The sequence below is a fragment of the Ahaetulla prasina genome, chromosome 6 (genome assembly GCF_028640845.1).
Source record: "Ahaetulla prasina isolate Xishuangbanna chromosome 6, ASM2864084v1, whole genome shotgun sequence".
Lineage (NCBI taxonomy): Eukaryota > Metazoa > Chordata > Lepidosauria > Squamata > Colubridae > Ahaetulla > Ahaetulla prasina.
Window position 1 is genome coordinate 61,558,337 of NC_080544.1, and position 22,848 is coordinate 61,581,184.

General features: G+C 38.1%; 1 protein-coding gene across 1 annotated transcript in view; it reads right to left on the minus strand.

Annotated features, from left to right (window-relative positions):
• SLIT1 (slit guidance ligand 1) overlaps window positions 1-22,848 on the minus strand; it is a 177,896-nt gene that overhangs the window by 24,256 nt on the left and 130,792 nt on the right. Inside the window, exons 13-23 of the mRNA XM_058189305.1 lie at window positions 22,529-22,672; window positions 21,710-21,873; window positions 21,072-21,095; window positions 19,511-19,655; window positions 18,117-18,191; window positions 17,421-17,564; window positions 17,156-17,299; window positions 5,099-5,265; window positions 2,976-3,108; window positions 2,171-2,239; window positions 832-903 (exon numbers count right to left, since the gene is read on the minus strand). Coding sequence (XP_058045288.1) covers window positions 832-903; window positions 2,171-2,239; window positions 2,976-3,108; window positions 5,099-5,265; window positions 17,156-17,299; window positions 17,421-17,564; window positions 18,117-18,191; window positions 19,511-19,655; window positions 21,072-21,095; window positions 21,710-21,873; window positions 22,529-22,672 — 1,281 coding nt within the window. The remainder of the gene's footprint in view (window positions 1-831; window positions 904-2,170; window positions 2,240-2,975; window positions 3,109-5,098; window positions 5,266-17,155; window positions 17,300-17,420; window positions 17,565-18,116; window positions 18,192-19,510; window positions 19,656-21,071; window positions 21,096-21,709; window positions 21,874-22,528; window positions 22,673-22,848) is intronic.

Sequence of the window (22,848 nt, forward strand, 5' to 3'; positions counted from 1 at the left end):
GGCACACTAAGACTTTCCTGACAACATAATCTTATGCATCTGCCTGCATCTCAGTGACTCCCACAGTGGGCTAAGATGCTTTGCTTACCCTAATATCCCACTTAAAACACTGTATGCTGGCAATATAGAGTGCATTAATGGGCACTCAGGAGGTGGCCTGACATGCTTTGTGATAGCAACCTTGTGGCTTCAGTTACTTCTGCTAGTTTCCTATGGGACCAGTCTCTTCAGTTCCTGATCTCTTTGTTCTCTCTAAGTCTTCTTTCGGTTGTAAGGGAAACTGGAACTCCAGTTTTTGCCACTTTTTTGTTGCTTGGAAAAATGGGTGGGTGGGCTGGTCCAGCTAGATAGGGAGACGTCCTAAAACTGACACGTTCATGCCTCACTTGACACTCCCTTCTGACAAATAATGGTCAGCCAACCACATTTGTTTGTGTTTTTTTTTTAAAAAATAGGCCACTGGGAAAAGAAAAAAAATGTGGAGTAATTAGAGCATTATGCATTCCAAATGGAATAGGCTTTTCAAATGCTAGATGATGGTGGGCAGGGCTGGAATTATAGCCAAATCACAGGCCTTGGGTCATTTTGTCCTAAACGTGGATAGAGAGCAGCTCAGTTTGGGCCTGTTCTAGGTACTTGGTAAGAATGTGCTGCAGAGGCAGCAAAAATGTGGATTTCCTGCTAGCTTTAGGGTAGACGGGGAACATAGCAAAGGAGCTGAGTAGATGTGGCCTTTGCCCAGGTTTTCATCACAGGAACCCAATGATATCTGTCCCTGCAATCTGAAGTAGCACAACTCTTTCAGATTCAGCTCTGTTAGAAAACACTCACAAAGTGGTCAGTTGGCTCATATTGGTGAAGGAATTGTTGCTGAGGAAGCTGATCTTATTGTTGCTCAGGTCTCTGCAAAACAGAAGCACAGTGCAGGTTCTAATATCACTTTTAACTCAATCTTTCTTCCTTCCTCTCATTTTTCAAGCAAAAATCTACAATCCTTTGCAATTGCAGTGCCAGTATATATACTGATAAATCCGCTTTATGGTTAATCAGCACTTTTATGCAAATGTCTGCAAGATGATTGCATGATGCAATCCAGAGGTGGGTTTCAGCAGATTCTGACCAGTTCTAGAGAACTGGTAGCGGAAGTTCTGAGTAGTTCGGAGAACCGCTAAATACCACCTCTGACTGGCCCCGCCCCCATCTATTCTCTGCCTCCCGAGTCCCAGCTGATCGGGAGGAAATGGGGATTTTGCAGTAACCTGACACGCCCACCAATCCATGCCATGCCCACCAAGCCACACCCACAGAACCGGTAGTAAAAAAATTTGAACCCCACCACTGATGCAATCCATTATTCTACCTTGAATTAGCTGTATCCTATTCAAAATGGCTGATGTTCTCTTGTAAGAACCCTGCAACTTTATTTGCCTTAAGAGAGCGTCATGATTAAGAAGACTAAATTAAGAAGACTAATAAGAAGACTGAATCTAAAAATGTTTCCTAATAATTATTATTTTTTCCTTAAGATTTTTCCATTTTTTGCTTTAAGCATCATCTCTTATGATGCAAATGTTTCTATTTCTCTTCTTGGATGTTTTCTTATGGAGAGTACAGAAGATAAGAGGAGACTACCTCTCTTGACTATTTCTTGGTTCTTCTCTGATCCCCTTTTGTTTCAATATACATAATTCTATGGCATTCTATGCTTTTAATGAAATAATGCTTTTTGCTAATTACTGAAAAAAAGAATATGAAAGATAAATCACTGGGTTGTACAGGGCAGCCTGGCCTTACGTTTTACTTTTGTTTATAACTATGTGAAGCTTCACTGCATATTAATAACATCATGACCATCTGCTTCTACTAAGAGCTGCTATAGACCTCCTGTACCAGCTTTAATTTGTAGCACTACATCAATTAACAAGACATTGGTGTTTCTTCCTATTTATTCCTTGTCCAATTAGATATGCAGCAAAGGAATCCAGGTCACACCTATTCATCTCGAGTCAGCAAGTTGGAGAAAATGGATCTAGATTATGGTGAAGATCTTAGCAGTTTTCAGAACATCCTAGAGGGTGTTATGATCCTTATATTTAATCTACCATCTCCAGGAAAGACCATTGTAGGTTTCATCAGATGAGTAACTTCTTAGAGCTTCTCGGACACTTACACCAGCTGCAAGTAACGGAAGGTGGAAAGTTGTCCGGGAATAAGGATGAATTGGTTGCCATCCAAATAGCTGCAAGAATAGTAAAAATATGCATCAGATATTACAACTGAACTGCTAAAAGAGCAAAGTTCAAGATCTCCGTGTGCAAAATGTATAATATAAAAGTATATCACCTCGTCTTCTTATTGCTATGCAGATGTTAATTAACTTTACAAAACAACATATTGATAATTGTGGCCCTTTCTGCATATCACAGATTCACTATTTGTAGATGATAAACCAGAATGACAAACTTGATACCCCAATAAATACATTTGCCACACAGGAATATTAGTTCAAAATATCCAAAAATGTTTTTTAATCTTTCTTCATAAAAATGGCAGCAAAATTGCAAATATTGTGCAGCTTAAGAGACTAGGTGTATTAGTCAGTTTGCTGTTGCAAATCTAGAGAGTACAACCTGAGATCCAGCCAGTCTCTAAAAATATGGGTACAACCCCAATAGCTCTTCCAAAATTTGCTAGTCACATGTTATTTTTAATCTGATTAAAAAGCTATTAAATACATGGAAAACAATCATATTAACTGGATTTAATTAATATAATGTCTCCTAAGAGAAATTGTTTTTTGTACAGATTCCACCCACATTTTTGTTCTACTTTTGGGGACTCCAGTCCCTATCACCACCTCAAAACCAAGTGTGGTGTTAGTCTAAAAAGGTTGCGCTAACCATTTCATCCATGGATACAAAGTGTGAGTTCTCATAATGCTCCATAATGCTGATATCCTAAGTATCTATACTCACAGCTCAGTAACATTCTTGGGTATCCCTTTTGGAAGGCTTTTCAGGTGCTTATTGCTACAGCGAACTACTGTGTCTAGGCAGGTGCACTCCTGGGGGCACTGAGGACGTGGGAAACAGATGGTCTCCTCCTGACCTGCCAAGGAACAAGCCAAGAAGAACGCAATATGAAACTCCAGATATAAACTTTGTCTCAAATCTTTGCAAGAAATTCTGGGTTTTCTATTAGTGTGTAGGTCTTCAAGAGTCAGAAATATCAGGAACAATTAGAACACGGGATGTTAATCAACTGATGTGATTAATTCATTAGCAATAACAATGTAGGTTTTTATGGGAAGTGATAGAAAGGTCCCTTTCAAAATGGTGCCTTTGTATTGATTTGCAAGAAGGTTTCAAGGCAGAAAAGTACACTCAAAAAGCTAAGTTATTGTGGTTAATTTTTTCTGGGTCACAGCCATCCCTACCTGTTCTCCACACAAAGGCTACATTGAAAGCAGCTACTGCATTGAATCAAGGCCAATGACGTACAGATGCTTGCTAAATTCAGATGATTTATTCCTTTAGTGAATCAGTATTATCGTAAAATATTTTTTTGCATCAAGTTATTTTACTTACTTAATCTGGATGGTTAAACACCATAGCTAATTAAATTGCTTTGCCATTAACCAACTTTTCAAGCTTAAAAAAGAATGCTTAAAATCAGTAGACATAATTCTAGGGAACCATTACTTAATTAGAAATCCATGCATGTTTAACAAAAATTACATTTCAGCTAATTTGTGGCTTGAATATACTAGATTGGTTTTCTCTACTTTGGTAGTACTCTTCAATACTTACTTTCTATATATCTAAATTGCACAGAGTTGTGTAGATTGTTATTAGACTAGTTGGTTATGCCCATGTATTTGTAACTGAGAGAGCCAAGGTCAAAACTGGAATATGGTAATTTCCATCCAAAGAGTAGGAAAAGCGCAGAAAACTATACAATTGTCCCACAAATTGCAGCTCTCAGAATTTTTCCACAAAGTGCCCAAAGGAATTTGAAGTGAGTCATTGCATGTAACTCCACTCTATTCCTCACCTCATTTTCACATGTAGTTTTTTGTAGTTTTCATCATAGCCTTTTATGGTCTCCCCATTTCAGTCAGTGCAAAGTGTGAATTGTTTTTGCACCTTTGGAATGATTTGCCCAAGTTAGACCACTAGAGGTCTGGCACATTAAAAGTGAAGGAAAAACTAATTCAGTTATTTCAATGCAAAATTCAAGTTTTCCTAACCTATATGCAGACAAAAATGCAGTTGTCATTATTTGATATTTATGATTTTCCTGTTACTCTGATGTAATTTTCTAAATAAAACATTCATACAAAAATAGTTTGCTGATTGGGACAGGTTAAAAAATCTGGAAAGAAAGGCAGCAAAGGGCACACAAAAATGTGTATATTGGTAAAAGTTGCATGATATATTCATATTAAAAGAAAATACTTGCAAAAATGAGTAGACTTCTTCAGGCTAGGTGTTTACAGCTTCATGCTTCTAGGAGAAAAATTTCGTGCTTCTTGGAGAAAAATTTTTCTAGGAGAAAAATTTCTCCTAGAAGCACGAAGCTGAAGCCGGAAGATGACGAATGAGATTTCGTCGAAACATCGCCAAGATACTTCCAATTTTACGCGGGAGAAAACCCGAATAACCAAAGACCTACATATATATATATACATACATACATACATACATATCCTTTGTACATCAAAATGTGGAAATTGATATATACATGGAACTGAACTATGATTCAAAAGTAAAAATCTAAGCAAAATGTGTTGAAATATAGAATGAAACTGTACATTATTTTGCAGTGTCTGTTTATGTGAGTACCCTATGTTATTTTAGATTTACAACAAAACTATGTTGAATTATTTTCAATTCATTTAGAGAAATGGGATAAAGAAGTCAATTAGAGCTTTGCATGTTTAAGCATGATTCTTTATTAATCTGGATTACACTGCTCTTTTAGAAGATATAAAATGATTTGGCGCACATATATACAGTAAGAAACCTCACTGTGTAAAGCTTGTATATTTGATTTGTTTTCCTTGCTATTACCCAAAATCTGAGAGCCCATAAGTTACCTTCCTCACACCTGAAGTCGGGGAAGGCAACATCCTGCAGTGGGATTTGGCGCAGAAAATCTGGATTGTGGCAGCGTGGATTCCCAGTCACAATCTTCCTCTTGCGAAGCCAATCACCCAGCCAGGCCAGATGGCAATTGCAATTGAAGGGGTTAGCCAGTAGGTTCCTGGGTTCAAAGGTTATGTAAAGAATATAAATAATACCACAGATGGAAATTTTAACTTCCTGCAGTTGGAATGAAGTTTCCTGACCTCTTTTAAACCCAATCACCTTTCTCATATCTGGTAAACATCTAGTTATATTCAGACAATATAAACCTACTTTACGTGTTGTCGAGTTGAATTGCAGAGTAATTTGCAAAAATGAGACCAGCAAAAGAAAATTCATTCATACCATTAACTCAATTGCAAGAAGCAACTCAAACTATAACAAACTTCACTCAAGGCCCGACTTATCTACACTTCAAAGAATCCACTCTCCTGAACTACATGCTGAACTCAAAACATGCCAAAACTGGAAGAAATGGACTTATACATTGTCCGTATGTATACGTACATTACTATGCCAACTGTATTAAAAGTAAGAACAACAGTCCGCACCCAAATAACTACCACCCCAATAACCAACACTAGGCTTGCACACCCCGAACTTCCTCAAAATCCACCACCACAGACCTTAAATGCAAACTACTTAATTCACAAAGTCTCGTAAATAAAATACCACAATTCCTCCTTCTACTAAATATGACTGTATTCGACATTATATTTATATGCGAGATGTGGCTTAATCATCACGACCAGACTCCATTACCACAGTAAGAGGCTATCATCTGTACAGGTCCAACCGTGAAATCTGCAGAGAGGATGGTTTTGCTATCTCCTGTAAAAAATCCCTAAATCTAAAAAATATTCAAGTTACACAGGAGTTAACTCTTTCTGAGACCATCGTATGCGACCTCTCCCTAAACACGACAATTTGCTTCATACTCTGTTACAGAGCCCCTGATTACGACCTTGTACATGCGAACCAACTAATATCACTAGTAACATGGGCAGCCTCCTGCCCACACCCTCTTATCTTTCTTGGTGACCTAAATCTACCTCTTATTAATTGGATCCTAAATGAATGTACAACTGAACTCATACATGCAACCCTGTACAATGCTGTAACTAATCTGGGCCAAATCAACAAGTAACTAATAACAGTAGACTCAAACAACTGCCTTGATCTCATCTTTTGCAACAGTTTAAATTCAATTTATGGACTACAAATAAAAGAACCCTTTTTCAACAGTGACCATAGCATGACAGACTTTTATCTCAACTTATGTCCTCACATAAACAATCATAATGATATGTATAACTTTAGAAAAGTTATACATATCATTATATATTCCAAAGTATAACTTTAGAAAAGCCAACTATGATCTCATAACTGATGACCTTTCATCTCTTTTTTTTTTAATTTGCATTTATATCCCACCCTTCTCCGAAGACTCAGGGCGGCTTACACTATGTCAAGCAATAGTCTTCATCCATTTGTATATTATATACAAAGTCAACTTATTGCCCCCAACAATCTGGGTCCTCATTTTACCTACCTTATAAAGGATGGAAGGCTGAGTCAACCTTGGGCCTGGTGGGACTTGAACCTGCAGTAATTGCAAGCATCTGCTGTTAATAACAGACTGTCTTAGCAGTCTGAGCCACTCAAGGACCCTTCTTGAGCCACTCAAGCCACTCAAGGACCCTTCTTGATTGGCAAACTCTATTCACTGGCTGCATCACTGCTGAAGACCATTATAACATTTTTTGCAGGAAGTCAAAAGAATCATCAAACTATATGTACCACTAATAACCCCCAAAACCAGGAAAAATAAATTATTCATAACAATAAGGAAGCGTCAGACAAAAAAAAACCCTCTTTGGCGCAAAAACAAAACTGGCTACGTACCTAACTTCAAAAGTTGCTATAAAACCATATGCTGACAGATAAAGGTAGAATGCATCAGTTATCACAGCAAACAAAGAAAAACCTAATAGGTGCTAAAATCCTAAAATCCAAAAAAAAATCCCTCTGGAGAAGAAACAAAAAGGGCTATGTAACTAATTTCAAAAACCGATACAGAAATATTTGCAACCAAATAAAAACTGAATGTATCATTTATCACATCAAGCAAGAAGAAGACCTTCTGCGCACAAATTCCAATCGTGCTTTTTATAATTTTGTGAACAATAAACTTAAAGAAACAAGATCCATCCCACCACTAAAAAAATCCAACGGCAAAGAATGTATTGATGAAACAGTTAAAGCAAACCTCTTTAACACATTCTTTGGCTCAGTCTTTGTTAACAGTGATGGCTCATATCCTACTTTCCCAAATCGTACTAACAATGAGTACAACGACTTAACTCATATAGACTTCACAGAAGATAATGTTGAAAAAGCTCTTCGCAACCTAAAACCATCTTTATCTATTGGGCCTGATGGTCTATGTGCATACTTCTTAAAAAAACTTTCAATAAATATAGCAGAACCCCTAAGCATAATCTTTGATAAAGCTTTCACGACTAGTTCCCTTCCCAAACTTTGGTCACTAGCCACAGTCATCCCTGTCTTCAAAAAAGGAGATCCCAGCCTAGTTGAGAATTATAGACCAATCTCTCTATGCTGCGTCACCTGCAAAGTAATGGAATCTATCATTAACCAATCCATTACCCTCCCCTAGAAATAAACAACCTACTCTCTAATAAACAATTTGGTTTCAGAAAAAAATTATCATGTAACTTACAACTTCTCCACTGCAAAAACATATGGACTACAAATCTTGATCAAGGCAAAGCAATAGATGCAATCTACATAAACTTCTGCAAAGCTTTTGACTCAGTAGTACATTATAAACCTCTCCTAAAACTAAAATCCTACGGCATTTCAGGACCTCTTCATAGTTGGATAAATGCCTTCCTATCAAAAGTGGCGTTCCCCAAGGCAGCGTTCTTGGACCAACTTTCTTCATACTATACATAAATGATCTCTGTGACCTTATCTCAAGTTATTGTGTTCTCTTTGCTGATGATGTCAAAATATTTAACACCACCAACAATACCCTTCAAAAAGACCTTGACTATGTGTCAGAATGGTCAAACAATTGGCAACTCAAATCTCAACCAGCAAATGCTCAGTCTTACATATTGGAAAAAGAACCCTAAGTACATGCTTGATGGACATTACCTTACAGATGACCCCCACCCTGTCAAAGACCTTGACTTTCTATCTGATTGGTCTAAAACTTGGCAACTCCAAATCTCAACCAGCAAATGCTCAGTCTTACATATTGGAAAAAAGAACCCTAAGTACATGCTTGATGGACATTACCTTACAGATGACCCCCACCCTGTCAAAGACCTTGGAGTTTTCATATCAAATGACCTAAGTGCCAAAGCCCACTGCAACTACATAACAAAAAAAGCTCTAAGAGTTGTAAACCTAATTTTACGTAGCTTCTTTTCCAAAAAATCTACACTTCTAACCAGAGCTTATAAAACATTTGCTAGACCTATTCTTGCATACACTCACCTGTCTGGAACCCATACCACATCTCAGACATTAATACAATTGAATGCGTCCAGAAATATTTGCAACCAAATAAAAACTGAATGTATCATTTATCACATCAAGCAAGAAGAAGACCTTCTGCACAAATTCCAATCGTGCTTTTTATAATTTTGTGAACAATAAACTTAAAGACTCAAGATCCATCCCACCACTAAAAAATCCAACGGCAAAGAATGTATTGATGAAACAGTTAAAGCAAACCTCTTTAACACATTCTTCAGTTCAGTCTTTGTTAACAGTGATGGCTCATATCCTACTTTCCCAAATCGTACTAACAATGAGTACAACGACTTAACTCATATAGACTTCACAGAAGATAATGTTGAAAAAGCTCTTCGCAACCTAAAACCATCTCTATCGATTGGCCCTGATGGATTATGTGCATACTTCTTAAAAAACTTTCAATAAATATAGCAGAACCCTAAGTACAAGCTTGATGGACATTACCTTACAGATGACCCTCACTCTGTCAAAGACCTTGGAGTTTTCATATCAAATGATCTAAGTGCCAGAGCTCACTGTAACAGCATTGCTAAAAAGCATTAAGAGTTGTTAACGCTTGGAACTCACTACCTGACTCTGTAGTCTCTTCTCAAAATCCCAAAACTTTAACCTTAGACTGTCTACTGTAAAGGAGGTGCATAAGCGCACCAGCGTGCATACTGTCCCTGTCCTAATATTTTCTTTTTTATTCTTTTCTTTACTAGCCATCTAGTCTAGCATTGTTTATGTCACCCTTTCCCAAACATGGACGTTAAGACAATGTTACACCATCATTTTATAATTACTGTCTGTAGGAATAACCAGCAGCTCTCCAAGAGGATTGGGGAGCTGCTGGTAATTAAGATTGGTCTTCATTGATTACCATGAATTCTTCAAGGTTTCAAGAACAGCCCAATTGCAGACCATTCAAATTGGCTACCAACCTATATGGCCTTTTTTTAAAAAAAAATTATCATGTAACTTACAACTTCTCCACTGCAAAACATATGGACTTCAAAACTCAACCAGGGTAAATCAATAGATGCAATTTATATAGACTTCTGTAACAGAGTTGTTAACCTAATCTTGTGTAGCTTCTTCTCCGGTAATATTGAACTGCAAACTAGGACATACAGAACTTTTGCCAGACCAATTCTTCAATGCAGCTCATCTGTCTGAAACCCACACTGCATATTGGACATTAATACAATTGAGAGAGTCCAGAGATATTTCACAAGAAGAGTCCTCCACTCCTCTGCTCGCAACAAAATACCTTATGCCACCAGACTTGAAATTTTGGACTTAGACAACTTAGAACTTCACTGTCTTCGGTCTGACGTAAGCATAGTACATAAAATCATCTGCTACAATGTCCTTCCTGTTAAAGACTACTTCAGCTTCAATAGCAATAATACAAGAGCACACAATAGATACAAACTCATGGTAAACCGATCCAAACTAGACTGCAGAAAATATGACTTCTGTAACAGAGTTGTTAACCTAATCTTGCGTAGCTTCTTTTCCAAAAATCTACACTTCTAACCAGAGCTTATAAAACATTTGCTAGACCTATTCTTGAATACAGCTCACCTGTCTGGAACCCATACCACATCTCAGACATTAATACAATTGAACGTCCAGAAATATTTTACAAGAAGAGTCCTCCACTCCTCTGAAAACAACAAAATACCTTATGCCACCAGACTCAAAATTTTGGGTTTAGACAATTTAGAATTTCACTGTCTTTGGTCTGACCTAAGCATAGTACATAAAATCATCTATTGCAATGTCCTTCCTGTTAAAGACTACTTCAGCTTCAACCAAAACAATACAAGAGCACACAATAGATACAAACTCATGGTAAACCGATCCAAACTAGACTGCAGAAAATATAGACTTCTGTAAAGTCTTTGATTCAGTGGTACATGACAAGCTATTTCTAAAACTAAAATCTTATGGCATTTCCAGATTCCTGCATAAGTGGATAGCTGTATTTCTATCAAACAGGCAACAAGTAGTCAAAATAGGGAAGGCCTTATCTAACAATGCACCTGTTAACAGCAGTGTCCCCCCAAGGCAGCGTTTTAGGACCCACATTCTTTATACTTTATATAAATGACCTTTGCGATCATATTATAAGCAACTGCGTTCTCTTTGCAGATGATGTAAAACTACTCAACACCACTGATAATGCTGCTACTCTACAAAAAAATCTTGACTATGTGCCAGAATAGTCAAACAATTGGTAACTCCAAATCTCAACCAACAAATGGTCTGTCTTACACATTGGAAAAAGAACCCTAAGTACATGCTTGATGGACATTACCTTACAGATGACCCTCACTCTGTCAAAGACCTTGGAGTTTTCATATCAAATGATCTAAGTGCCAAAGCCCACTGCAACTACATAACAAAAAAGCTCTAAGAGTTGTAAACCTAATTTTACGTAGCTTCTTCTCTGGTAATATTGAACTGCAAACTAGGGCATACAAAACTTTTGCCAGACCAATTCTTGAATACAGCTCACCTGTCTGGAACCCATACCACATCTCAGACATTAATACAACTGAACAAGTCCAGAGATATTTCACAAGAAGAGTCCTCCACTCCTCTGAAAAAACAAAATACCTTATGCCACCAGACTCAAAATTTTGGGTTTAGACAATTTAGAATTTCACTGTCTTTGGTCTGACCTAAGCATAGTACATAAAATCATCTGCTACAATGTCCTACCAGCCAATGAATACTTCAGCTTCAATAGCAATAATACAAGAGCACACAATAGATACAAACTCATGGTAAACCGATCCAAACTAGACTGCAGAAAATATGACTTCTGTAACAGAGTTGTTAACCTAATCTTGCGTAGCTTCTTTTCCAAAAATCCACTACACAACCTAAAACCATCTCTATCGATTGGCCCTGATGGATTATGTGCCTATTTCCTTAAGAAGCTCTCAACCACCTTAGCAGAACCACTTAGCATAATCTATAAAATATCTTTCAGAACCAGCTCCTTACCTAACTTATGGTCACTAGCCACGGTCATCCCTATCTTCAAAAAGGGTGACCCCAGCCTAGTTGATAATTACAGACCAATCTCATTATGTTGTGTCACCTGCAAAGTCATGGAATCAATCATAAACCAATCCATTACCCTCTACTTAGAGACTAACAACCTACTCTCTAACAAGCAATCTGGATTTAGAAAAAAATTGTCCTGCAATCTGCAACTATTACACTGAAAAAAGTATGGACTTCAAAACTCAACCAGGGTAAATCAATAGATGCAATTTATATAGACTTCTGTAAAGTCTTTGATTCAGTGGTACATGACAAGCTATTTCTAAAACTAAAATCTTATGGCATTTCCAGATTCCTGCATAAGTGGATAGCTGTATTTCTATCAAACAGGCAACAAGTAGTCAAAATAGGGAAGGCCTTATCTAACAATGCACCTGTTAACAGCAGTGTCCCCCCAAGGCAGCGTTTTAGGACCCACATTCTTTATACTTTATATAAATGACCTTTGCGATCATATTATAAGCAACTGCGTTCTCTTTGCAGATGATGTAAAACTATTCAACACCACTGATAATGCTGCTACTCTACAAAAAAATCTTGACTATGTGCCAGAATAGTCAAACAATTGGTAACTCCAAATCTCAACCAACAAATGGTCTGTCTTACAAATTGGCAAAAAAAATCAGAACACAAAATACAAGCTGGATGGATACGACTTAACAGACGACCCTCACTCTGTCAAAGACCTTGGAGTACTCATCTCAAATGATCTAAGTGCCAGAACTCACTGTAACAGAATTGCTAAAAGAAGGATTAAGAGTTGTTAACCTAATCTTGCGTAGCTTCTTCTCTGGTAATATTGAACTGTAAACTAGGGCATACAAAACTTTTGCCAGACCAATTCTTGAATACAGCTTATCTGTCTGAAACCCACACTGCATATTGGACATTAATACAACTGAACAAGTCCAGAGATATTTCACAAGAAGAGTCCTCCACTCCTCTACTCGCAACAAAATGCCTTATGCCACCAGACTCAAAATTTTGGGTTTAGACAACTTAGAATTTCACTGTCTTTGGTCTGACCTAAGCATAGTACATAAAATCATCTGCTACACTTTCCTACCAGCCAATGAATACTTCAGCTTCAACCAAAACAATACAAGAGCACACAATAGATACAAACACATGGTAAACCGATCCAAACTAGACTGCAGAAAATAAAACTTCAGTAACAGAGTTGTCAATGCCTGGAATGCACTACCTGATTCTGTGGTTTCTTCCCCAAATCCCCAAAACTTTAACCTTAGACTGTCTACTGTAAAGGAGGTGCATAAGCGCACCAGCGTGCATACTGTCCCTGTCCTAATATTTTCTTTTTTATTCTTTTCTTTACTAGCCATCTAGTTTAGCATTGTTTATGTCACCCTTTCCCAAACATGGACGTTAAGACAATGTTACACCATCATTTTATAATTACTGTCTGTAGGAATAACCAGCAGCTCTCCAAGAGGATTGGGGAGCTGCTGGTAATTAAGATTGGTCTTCATTGATTACCATGAATTCTTCAAGGTTTCAAGAACAGCCCAATTGCAGACCATTCAAATTGGCTACCAACCTATATGGCCTTTTTTTTAAAAAAAAATTATTCATAAAAGCTTCTAACATAGTTCTTTTTCTGCAATGAGAACACAAGTAGTTGACTTCCGGTTTGGCACCGTAGGTGATGGGGGTGATCTTTACGATCACCAACCTCTGGATTATGTGGAATCGCTAGGACAGCTTAAATCTGCTGTCCAGCGGTTCGGAAAACCCCCTCTTCGGGAGAAGGAGAAGGTGGTGAGCTGAGGGCAGAGGTTGAATTTCCCTAAAGCCCCTGAGAAAAAAGGGGTTCGAAGGGTTAAGTTCCCTCCAGTAACCCGAAGTGCTCCAGATCCGAGGATTCTTCTGCTTTGGCGGAACCAATCACCACGACCAAACGCCGAGATTTATTTTGGACAATAAAGGATTATACCGGACAGAACGAAAGTGGGAGAACTTTATGCAAGTAGCCAAGCCGATTCCCCGATACTTTGTAACAAGCTTGAAAACAGTAAAAAAATGGAGGCGAATTGTTAACAAGTTAACGAGTGGAAAGCGAAAGCGATACTTTCAGCGTTTGCTGTCTGCAGTTGGTAATTTGCATGTTACTTGCTGCTTTTACTCTTTAACTCTTTGCTGCCTGCTGATAGAATCTAGGGAGATTTTTAAATACTGCTTTAAAAGACTGTGTTTCTTAGAGGTTAAGAAGATTTAAAGTGAATATTAAGTTGGAAATAAATAAATAAATAATTTTATAGAAGATGGCAGCCAAACAATTAAAGTCTACTGTAACAAAGAGCTCTGGAACTTTATCAGCTGGTGCCTCTCCAGCTCATACAGCAGAGACTAGAACATTGAATTTAGAGGCGTTACAAGAGAACTTAAAAGGCTTTATAGAAGAAAAATTTAAAGAAATAACTGATGAGATGTCTGAAATGAAAGAGCAGATATCAGAAATTCAAGTGGGAAATAAAGAAGTTAAAGAAGGATTTGTAATGGCAGTACAAAGTTTGGCAACGAATGTGATTTTATTGGAAGAGGAGGTTGAAGAAATTAAGCAACATAATTTAAAATTAGAAAATAAAATGGATGAATTTCAAAGTAAAATGGAAAAACAGAGGATGAAATAGTTTTGATACAATATAGAAATATGGAATTTGCTCTTAGAATTCGAGGTTTGAAAGAAAATAAGGAAGAGAATTTAAGGAAATTTTTCTGAAGTATTTGCTGAGATATTAGCAGCTCGTCCAGCAGATGTGGCTTATCAAATTGATAAAATATATCGTGTGAATTCTTGGATAGCAAGGCAAAAAAGTTGCCAAGGGATGTTGTTATTTATTTTACAAACAGAACAGTGAGAAATCAGATTTTGCAAGCTTCATATAAGGGGAGAAGATTCAGATTGCTGGTCAAGATATTTTGATATTAAAGGAAATTCCACCAAAATGTTAAGGGCTAGGAAGGAATTTGCCTTCCTGGTGAATGAACTTAAAAACATCAGATTGAATATAGATGGGATATTCCAACTGGTATAATAGTATATTATGCAGGAAAGTACATCGTTTCAATACGGTTGGAAAAGCAAGAGAATTTTATGTTGAGGTATTAAAAGTTGGAAGTCTTCCCCATTGGAAGCTAGAAGAAGGAGGCTGAAGTGAAGGAAGAGAAGTGAAGCAGGTACAAGAACAGATTGTGATGGAAGAAGATTTATTACAAGTGTTGGAAATACCTACGACGGGTATAGATCCAAAAGAACAAAGGCTGACGAGAGCTCCTGCAAATCGCAAGGAACAAGAGATGAAGGCACAACAACAACTGGCAACTACTACAACGGAAACAGTGGGAGGAGGAAGGCCTTAAGTAAAAAGTGAACTGGGGCTGGTGTTCCAAAAGTTTCCTTTGGCCGATAATGGCAATTAAACTATTATCTTGGAATGTTAATGGCCTGAATTCACATGAAGAGAAGGAAAGTATTTCATTATTTGAAACAATTTAAAAATGACATTACTTGTTTACAAGAAACACATATTAGATCTTGCTAAATGTTGGAGATGCGATTGTGAAGATGCTACTTATTACCATATATGGTGGACTTGTAAAAAAGTTAAAGCATTTTGGATTAAAGTATGGTGGATCATGCAGAATATTTTGAAAAGAAGATTAAGTTTACTCCAGTTCTTTCTACTAGGAATAATTATGGACTATACAGCTATAGAGACTAAATTGATTTTGAACTTAATAACAGTCGTAAGACTTTTGATTGCTCAGTATTGGAAGAAAGAAGAATTACCTACAATCGAAGAATGGACACTCAAAGTATCAAATCTGGCAGAGATGACAAAAATCTCCGCTTACTTGAAAGACTATACACTAGAAAAATATATTTTAGAATGGAAAATGTGGATTGATTATATTTAAAATAAGTATCAGATAAAAAAAATATCGAATAGCATATGAGTAAATTTAGGAAATATTTTGTATTAGATATATTTTTGAAGGAGAGGGGAATTGAGAGTGTGACTAAGTGTGGTGTGACTAGAGATTATAATTTAGGAATTATTTTGGATTATGATTGTTAGTTTTGATACCCTGCATTTTGTTCTGGGAAGTCGGGGTGGGGTGGGGGTAAGGGGAGGGGGGGGGGTTGTGGTAGAGATGGAGTGATGGTTAATGTACAGGGATTATTGAAGAAATATAATTAATGTAGGGTCGGGTCTGCCCAGTTACCATTTTAGAACAGTGAGGAGGAGAAAGAGAGAGTAGGAGGTAGGAAAGAGGAGAAGAGGAAGGAAGAGGGATAGTAGAGGGAGAAGGAAGGTGTAGGGTGGAGGGAGGAGCGGATGTAGATAAGAGAAGGAGAGGAAGGTTTGGAAAGTAAAAGAAGGTAGAAGAGGGAAGAGTGTTAAAAAGGGTGGTGGTGACTGGGCAAGCGCGACTAATTGTATACAACTGTACATTGGATGAATTATTTGATATGATTGTAAAAATAAAACTTTTTATAAAAAAAAAAAAAAAAGCACAAAAGAAAAAAAAAAGAATGAAAAAAAAAAAGAGAACACAAGTAGTTATATTAGTGTTTTGCCTGTGGACTTCCTGTTAGCTTCTGGTTGACCATTGTGAGAACAGAATGCTGGGTAACATAGAGCTTTGATCCAACTCAGCAGAACGGTTCTGTTCTCTCGTGTCTTTCCCAACCCTACTTAGAGGAGCATCTTTCATTTGGGGAGATCATGAACTGAATCAAGGAGTTCTGAGTTAAGAAATCTTGCACAAATCATTCCTCTGAACTATAAACTCATAAATTGCCTTAGGCAAATTGTTGCCCTTGTATCTCAGTTCTCCCCCTGTAACTGTAAAGGGCATGAGCAAGTTTAAAAGATAAGATGAAGTTCTGTTTTGACTCAAGCAAATGGTATAAATATTCATTTGTTACCATTTGTGTATTTTTAATAGCTTTACTCCCCCATAAAGAGACTTACAAAATTGCAAAATAAAATCAAATATTAGCAATATGCAAAATAGTTTCTTAGCAATATTCCATGGTTTGAAACAGTGATAAATGCCTATTTTAGCAACTACAGCATTTCAACCATGGCCCCCAGCTGAAAGTAAAGAGGGCCAGTCTCACAAATGAAAATTTCCTCTTGTCTAGTCATGACTCCAGAGATGTGGCTCTTTGCAAACAGTTCTCTGATAACTATACCAAGTTTAAAATGGGAACACCCCAGAACCTGGATCAGTTCATGATGGAAGCACATTTCTAAGACCAGAGAATAGTTTGGAAAGGAAAAATAACATAAAAATCCAGGACCATGTGTTATATTAAACTAAAATTTCCCTTCCTCACAACTCACAGAGTAGAAAGAGACTGCAATGTATCAAAAGCCCCTGGTGAAATAATGCTGATCTGATTGTCATACAAGGAGAGAAGGCGGACATTGCGCAGCCCAGTGAAGCTGTCATTGTGAATACAGTTGATGCGATTGTTCCTCAGCATCCTGGGGAGAAAAGAGAAGATCGGAAGAAGCCATTTTGCAGTAACAATTATTTAGTTGTCAGCAAGAAGCATCAACATTCTGCAAAATGGTGCTCCTCCCCCCTAATATTCCCGTAACTTACAGTGTCCGTATCCCATCCAAGCCTCGGAACATGGAGCTGCGCACTGACTCTAGCTGGTTAGCAGTCAAATGTAACTCACTCACTGAGGCTGCCCCCTCAAAGGCTCCATCCTCGATCTCTGAGACTTTGTTGTTGCTCAAATTTCTAGGAAAGCAAAGAGCAGGAAGTCAATAGAGGAAGGGTTGCATCTTAGTTCACAGTCTGCCAGGCTCTGTCACTTCAAGAGTAACAAAAGAAGACTAGTTCTGATAGAGCCAATACTGGAAGTGTGTTTCATTTAGCAGCTTTCAATTCTCCCCCTAGATTACTTCTGCACCCACTTAAACATCTGTCATAATTTTAGGCCTAATTTTGTAACCTCAGGTAGATTGCTGAGAGATTGATCAAAGTCTAGGCATTTTTGCATCTGTTTCCTGAAGAATAACAATAGTTAAAATATCTATGTAATACTTCTACTATCAGAATATGCCTCCTAAAATTGGTAGGCAATGTAAGCAGGAGGGTGCTATAATTATACAAAGCCCTTGTTGTGGACTTCATATAGTTCTTTATATCTATTTATACCAATGCCTGTAGGAACTTAAACAGCTCTTTCTCTGCCACATCTTTTTAACATATTTCTATGCTGTAAAGTTCACTCCAAAATCCTATCTAAGGAGGAATGTGTTCCTAGAAGCTCTCATCCATATAACTCACATTTTCTTTAAGTGTGGAAGTTTCTTGAAGATACCTGTCGCCTCCACCACTGTGATTTCATTGTTATTCAGGCGTCTGCACGGAAAGAAAGTAAAACAAGCATGCAAGCCTGACAGCAAAGACTTACGCTGCATATACAATATAATACCCATGCTTTCTTATACAAAAATCATCCAGAATAAGGAAAAAATGAAGTGAGTGGCACATTGAAAATCTTGGGGATTTCCTGAGAAGGACATGAGCATTTGTACAGAGTTTCCAAAGAGGCTGCACGTGGAAAAGGTATTGCATTTCAGATACAGATTAACCGAGTTGGAAGGAGCCTTGTAGGTCATCTAGTCCAGCCCCCCGCTCAAGCAGACCCTACACCATTTTTGACAGATGGCAATCCAGTCTCTTCTTGAAAGCTTCCAGTGATGAAATTCCCACAACTTCTGAAGGCAAGCTGTTCCATTGGTTGATTGTTCTCACTGTCAGAAAATTTCTCCTTATTTCCAGGTTGAATCTCTCCTTGTTCAGTTTCCATCCATTATTTCTTGTCTGCCCTTCAGGTGCTTTAGATAATAGCTTGACCCCTTCCTCACTGTGGCAGCCTCTCAAATATTGGAACACTGCTATCATGTCTCCCCTGCTCCTTCTCATCACTGGACTAGCCATGCCCAGTTCCTGTAACCATTCTTCATATGTTTTAGTTTCCAGTCCCCTAATCATCCTGGTTGCTCTCCTCTGCACTTTTTCTAGAGTCTCAACATCTTTTTTATAGTGTGGTGACCAAAACTGGATGCAATACTCTAGGTGTGGTCTTACTAAGGCTTTATAGGGTGGTCTTAGTACCTTACTTGATCTTGACTGTATTCCTCTGTTAATGCAATTTAGGATTGCATTGGCTTTTTTGGCTGCTGCTGCACCTTGTTGACTCCAAGATCCCTCTCACAGTTACTGCTATTAAGCCTGGTTTCACCAGTTTATATGTGTACTTTTAGGTTTTTTTTCCTAAGTGTAAGACTTTACTTTTCTCTACATTAAATTTCATTTTGTTAGGTAGGGCCCAGTGTTCAAGTCTGTCAAGATCCATCTGGATCCTGAGCCTATCATCTAGGAATGTTTGTTATTCCTACCAGCTTAGTATTTATTATCTGCAAACTTGGTAAGTTCCCCTCCTATTCCCTCATCTAAGTCATTTATGAAGATATTGAAAAGTACTGGGCCTAGCACTCTTCTCACTTTATCTTATTAAGGGACAGTGGCAAAATATATCCTAAAAATAATGACACTTCGCAACTCATTGTGTGAAGGAGCCATAGGAAAAACAAAGAAGGAAAGAACACTCTGTTTGGATTGTGAAAAGACATGAATGGATGGTCAATGATGGGCAGGGCAAGTTCAGATCTTACAATTCAGCAGTAGCCTGTGGGAGGCGCTCTGGGATCTTTGTCAGCCTCAGATTGGAACACTCCACCACATTGGCTTCACAACGGCACTTGGCAGGGCAAACCACATCACTATGGCATTCACTGTTCAAATGATAATCCTCCGTACCTGCCAGAAAAACGAAGTGTGAGTTAAGTGTAAGTTAAAGATAACTGTACTACTAGGGAACCTTCTTCTAGAACACAAGAAAATGTCGCTTACTACTCTCTATACTTGGGTATAATCATTGTCACTTCTCTGCACAGAACAGAAGAGAGCAGAGATCATCTGCAAAAACAAAACAAAAATCCTTTCTCTACCCCTGTTATCTCTATAAAAAGAGCTTGATAGATCAGCCTGCAAAAATATTAAAGTAAATTTTCCATTGGTTAGCCTTCCAACTGTACTCTTGCATTTCATATTCAGGAATAAAAGCACTTCCACGTAAGTGTTTTATGTCACTTCATCGGATCAGGATCTGGATTGATCTCATGATGCTTGCTTTTAAAAGTTAACTCTAGTTATAACTCTGCTCTATAAAAAATTTCCCATTGGGATTTCTAGTTCATCTTCTAACTAACTCAGGCTATCCATTGCTCTCTCCATCTGCCTCAGAAGTGGAGGTTCTGTTTTTGGAGGTGCTGTAGCAACATACAAGCAAAGCCACTGTAACTGGGGGGAAAGTACCTGGTTGCATAATTACAGGTAGTCCTCAACTTAACATTGTGCTTGTAAGCCCAAAATTTCTGTTGCTAAGCAAGACATTTGTTAAGTGAATTTTGCCCCATTTTGCGACCTTCCTTGCACACTTGTTAAGTGAATCACTGCAGTTGTTAAATTAGTAACACCGTTGTTAAGGGAATATCTTCCCCATTGATTTTGCTTGTCACAAAAGCTGATCACATGACCCCAGGACACTGCAACTGTCATAAATATGAGTAAGTTGCCAGACATCTGAATTTTGACCATGGAGATGCTGCAATGGTTGTAACTGTGAAAAATGGTGATGTCATTTTTTACAGTACCATTGTAACTTCAAATGGTCACTAAACAAACTGTTGTTTAGGACTACCTATATTACCCCACATGTAATCCATTCTAAACCAAGAAAAGACTACCTTTTAAAGGATTGTTTTAAACATGGTTGGGGAAGAGGAAGACAATGTTGCCTCAGGGGGGACATGAATAGTGAAGGCACATTTTCTAGATCCCATCAGATGATACTGCTTAATAGATGGCTCCTGAAGTACATCAACTTTGGACAACCATACACGACAGGCAAAAACTAAAGAAGATTGATGCTCCCTTAGATAACAAGGCTTATACCATGAAAGGTTTTACAGGTAAAAGTCAGTAGCTTGAGCTACACCTGGAAGTTTTAACGTAAGTTATTTAAACATAAGCCATTCAATGGCACTTGGAAGTTTTAACATAAACCATTCATCTTAAAGGGAAATTCTGAAATTTCTGCCCAGCAAAGAAAGGTATATGCATTCAATCAATACATTAATCCCACCATATCCCATTATAATGTTTTCCCTTTACCTGGAATGAAGTATTGTTCCTTGGCTGTAAAGAAAGGTGGGCAAAGAGTATTAATGCAAATGCAGCAAACACAACTCTTTCAGGCATATTAGAGCAAGTCTGTACATATGTTCTGGCACAAGATTTTTTTTTTCAGATTAGAACACTTAGTTGACCAATTTATAGTAAACAGATCTATCTCTGTGTTCTAGACATTAAATAAGAGATTGAATTGCAGACTAATTGATCATTTCAACCAAGCCATTCCTATTGTTCACTTTCAGGGTGTAAGATGGCTTATGGTTTATATGTATCCTGATTCCTTAGACCTCCGGGCACAAGAAAATTTAAAAATGGGGGGTACTAAAATGCAAAGGAGGCATTATGTGAAGAAAGAAAGAAAGAAAGAAAGAAAGAAAGAAAGAAAGAAAGAAAGAAAGAAAGAGAAGGAAGGAAGGAAGGAAGGAAGGAAGGAAGGAAGGAAGGAAGGAAGGAAGGAAGGAAGGATGGAAGGGATAGGAGAACATTTCTACATGTTCTTTATAGTCTGTTGAGACAAAATCTCTTGAAAGGTGTGCTAGAACATACAAAGGGCACCCATCATTACTCTCCTTGACCCAAATTCAAAAGCAACCCTATAGCAGGAAAGCAGTTCATACGGGAACAGCGGAATTTCTTGCTCTTGATCTGTCCAATGCGCTTGTTGGCCAAACGCCGGGGACTGGCACAACGAGCACCACTTGTCTCAATAGGATTGGCACGCAAGAAGTCTGCCAGCCACTTCAGGTTGCAGTCGCAAATAAAGGGGTTCTGGGCCAGATGGCTGCAGTAGGAAAGAAAAAGGAACAACTGAGCATAACCATTCAGGAATCTATGGGCAGCTCAGATGGTAGATCTGAGAGCCATGTGTGGTTGCTAAGATGGTGCTTCTAGCCAGTGCAAAGCTGAATGTTTTTTCAGTAGCCCCTGTCTTTGGCAGGTCTCAGAAATCATGGACGCATGCTAATGGCTCTGGAACACATCTAGGAATTTATTTTATTTTATTTATTCATGATTTATGTATTCATTAGGTTTATAACCTGCCTTTCTTCCAGGAGCTCAAGGCAGTATATGGACCACTTTGTCCTCCTTTTTTTTCCTTCACATCAACCCCATGGGATGGGTTTTGCTGAGAGATGGTGCAAAATCGCTTAATGAGCTTCTGGGATTAAAGACAGGCATGAATCTGAGTCTGCCCAGTTATACCCCAATCATTAATCAAAACACTACATTGGCTCAATGAGTATTGAGTCAGTAACTTCCAATGAGAGCAGGACTTCTTGTCTCTTTTTAGATGACATTTCTGTTGTAATCTCCTGGTTCTTTTCCCTCAGACTCTGGCCTGCTTTCCTCTCGGCCCTCCAGAATTCAAATCTTCTACCATCCTCCTACCACCCCATATCATCACTGGACAAATCTGTAAAGAAGCCGGCACTCACAGTGTCTGGATGGCACGCAAGGTGGCAAAAGTGCCTTTCGCCAGGGTCTGGATCTTGTTGTCATAAAGAGAGAGCAGTGAGAGGTTCTGCAGGTCAGCAAAGGCATCTGCCCGAATGCAGTTAATCTTGTTGGCATTCAGTAGCCTGGAGTGATGGAGCAATCATACTATAGTAATGTGTGCACATGCTGTGATAACAGTACTGGATACTAGACAAAATTATTTGCTCATGATGCAAAGGACCTACCCAAGTGCCCACCCCACCAAGTTACTAGCAAAGCTCAGACAAAGAAATAAATTAAACCTGTGTTTTAATCTGAA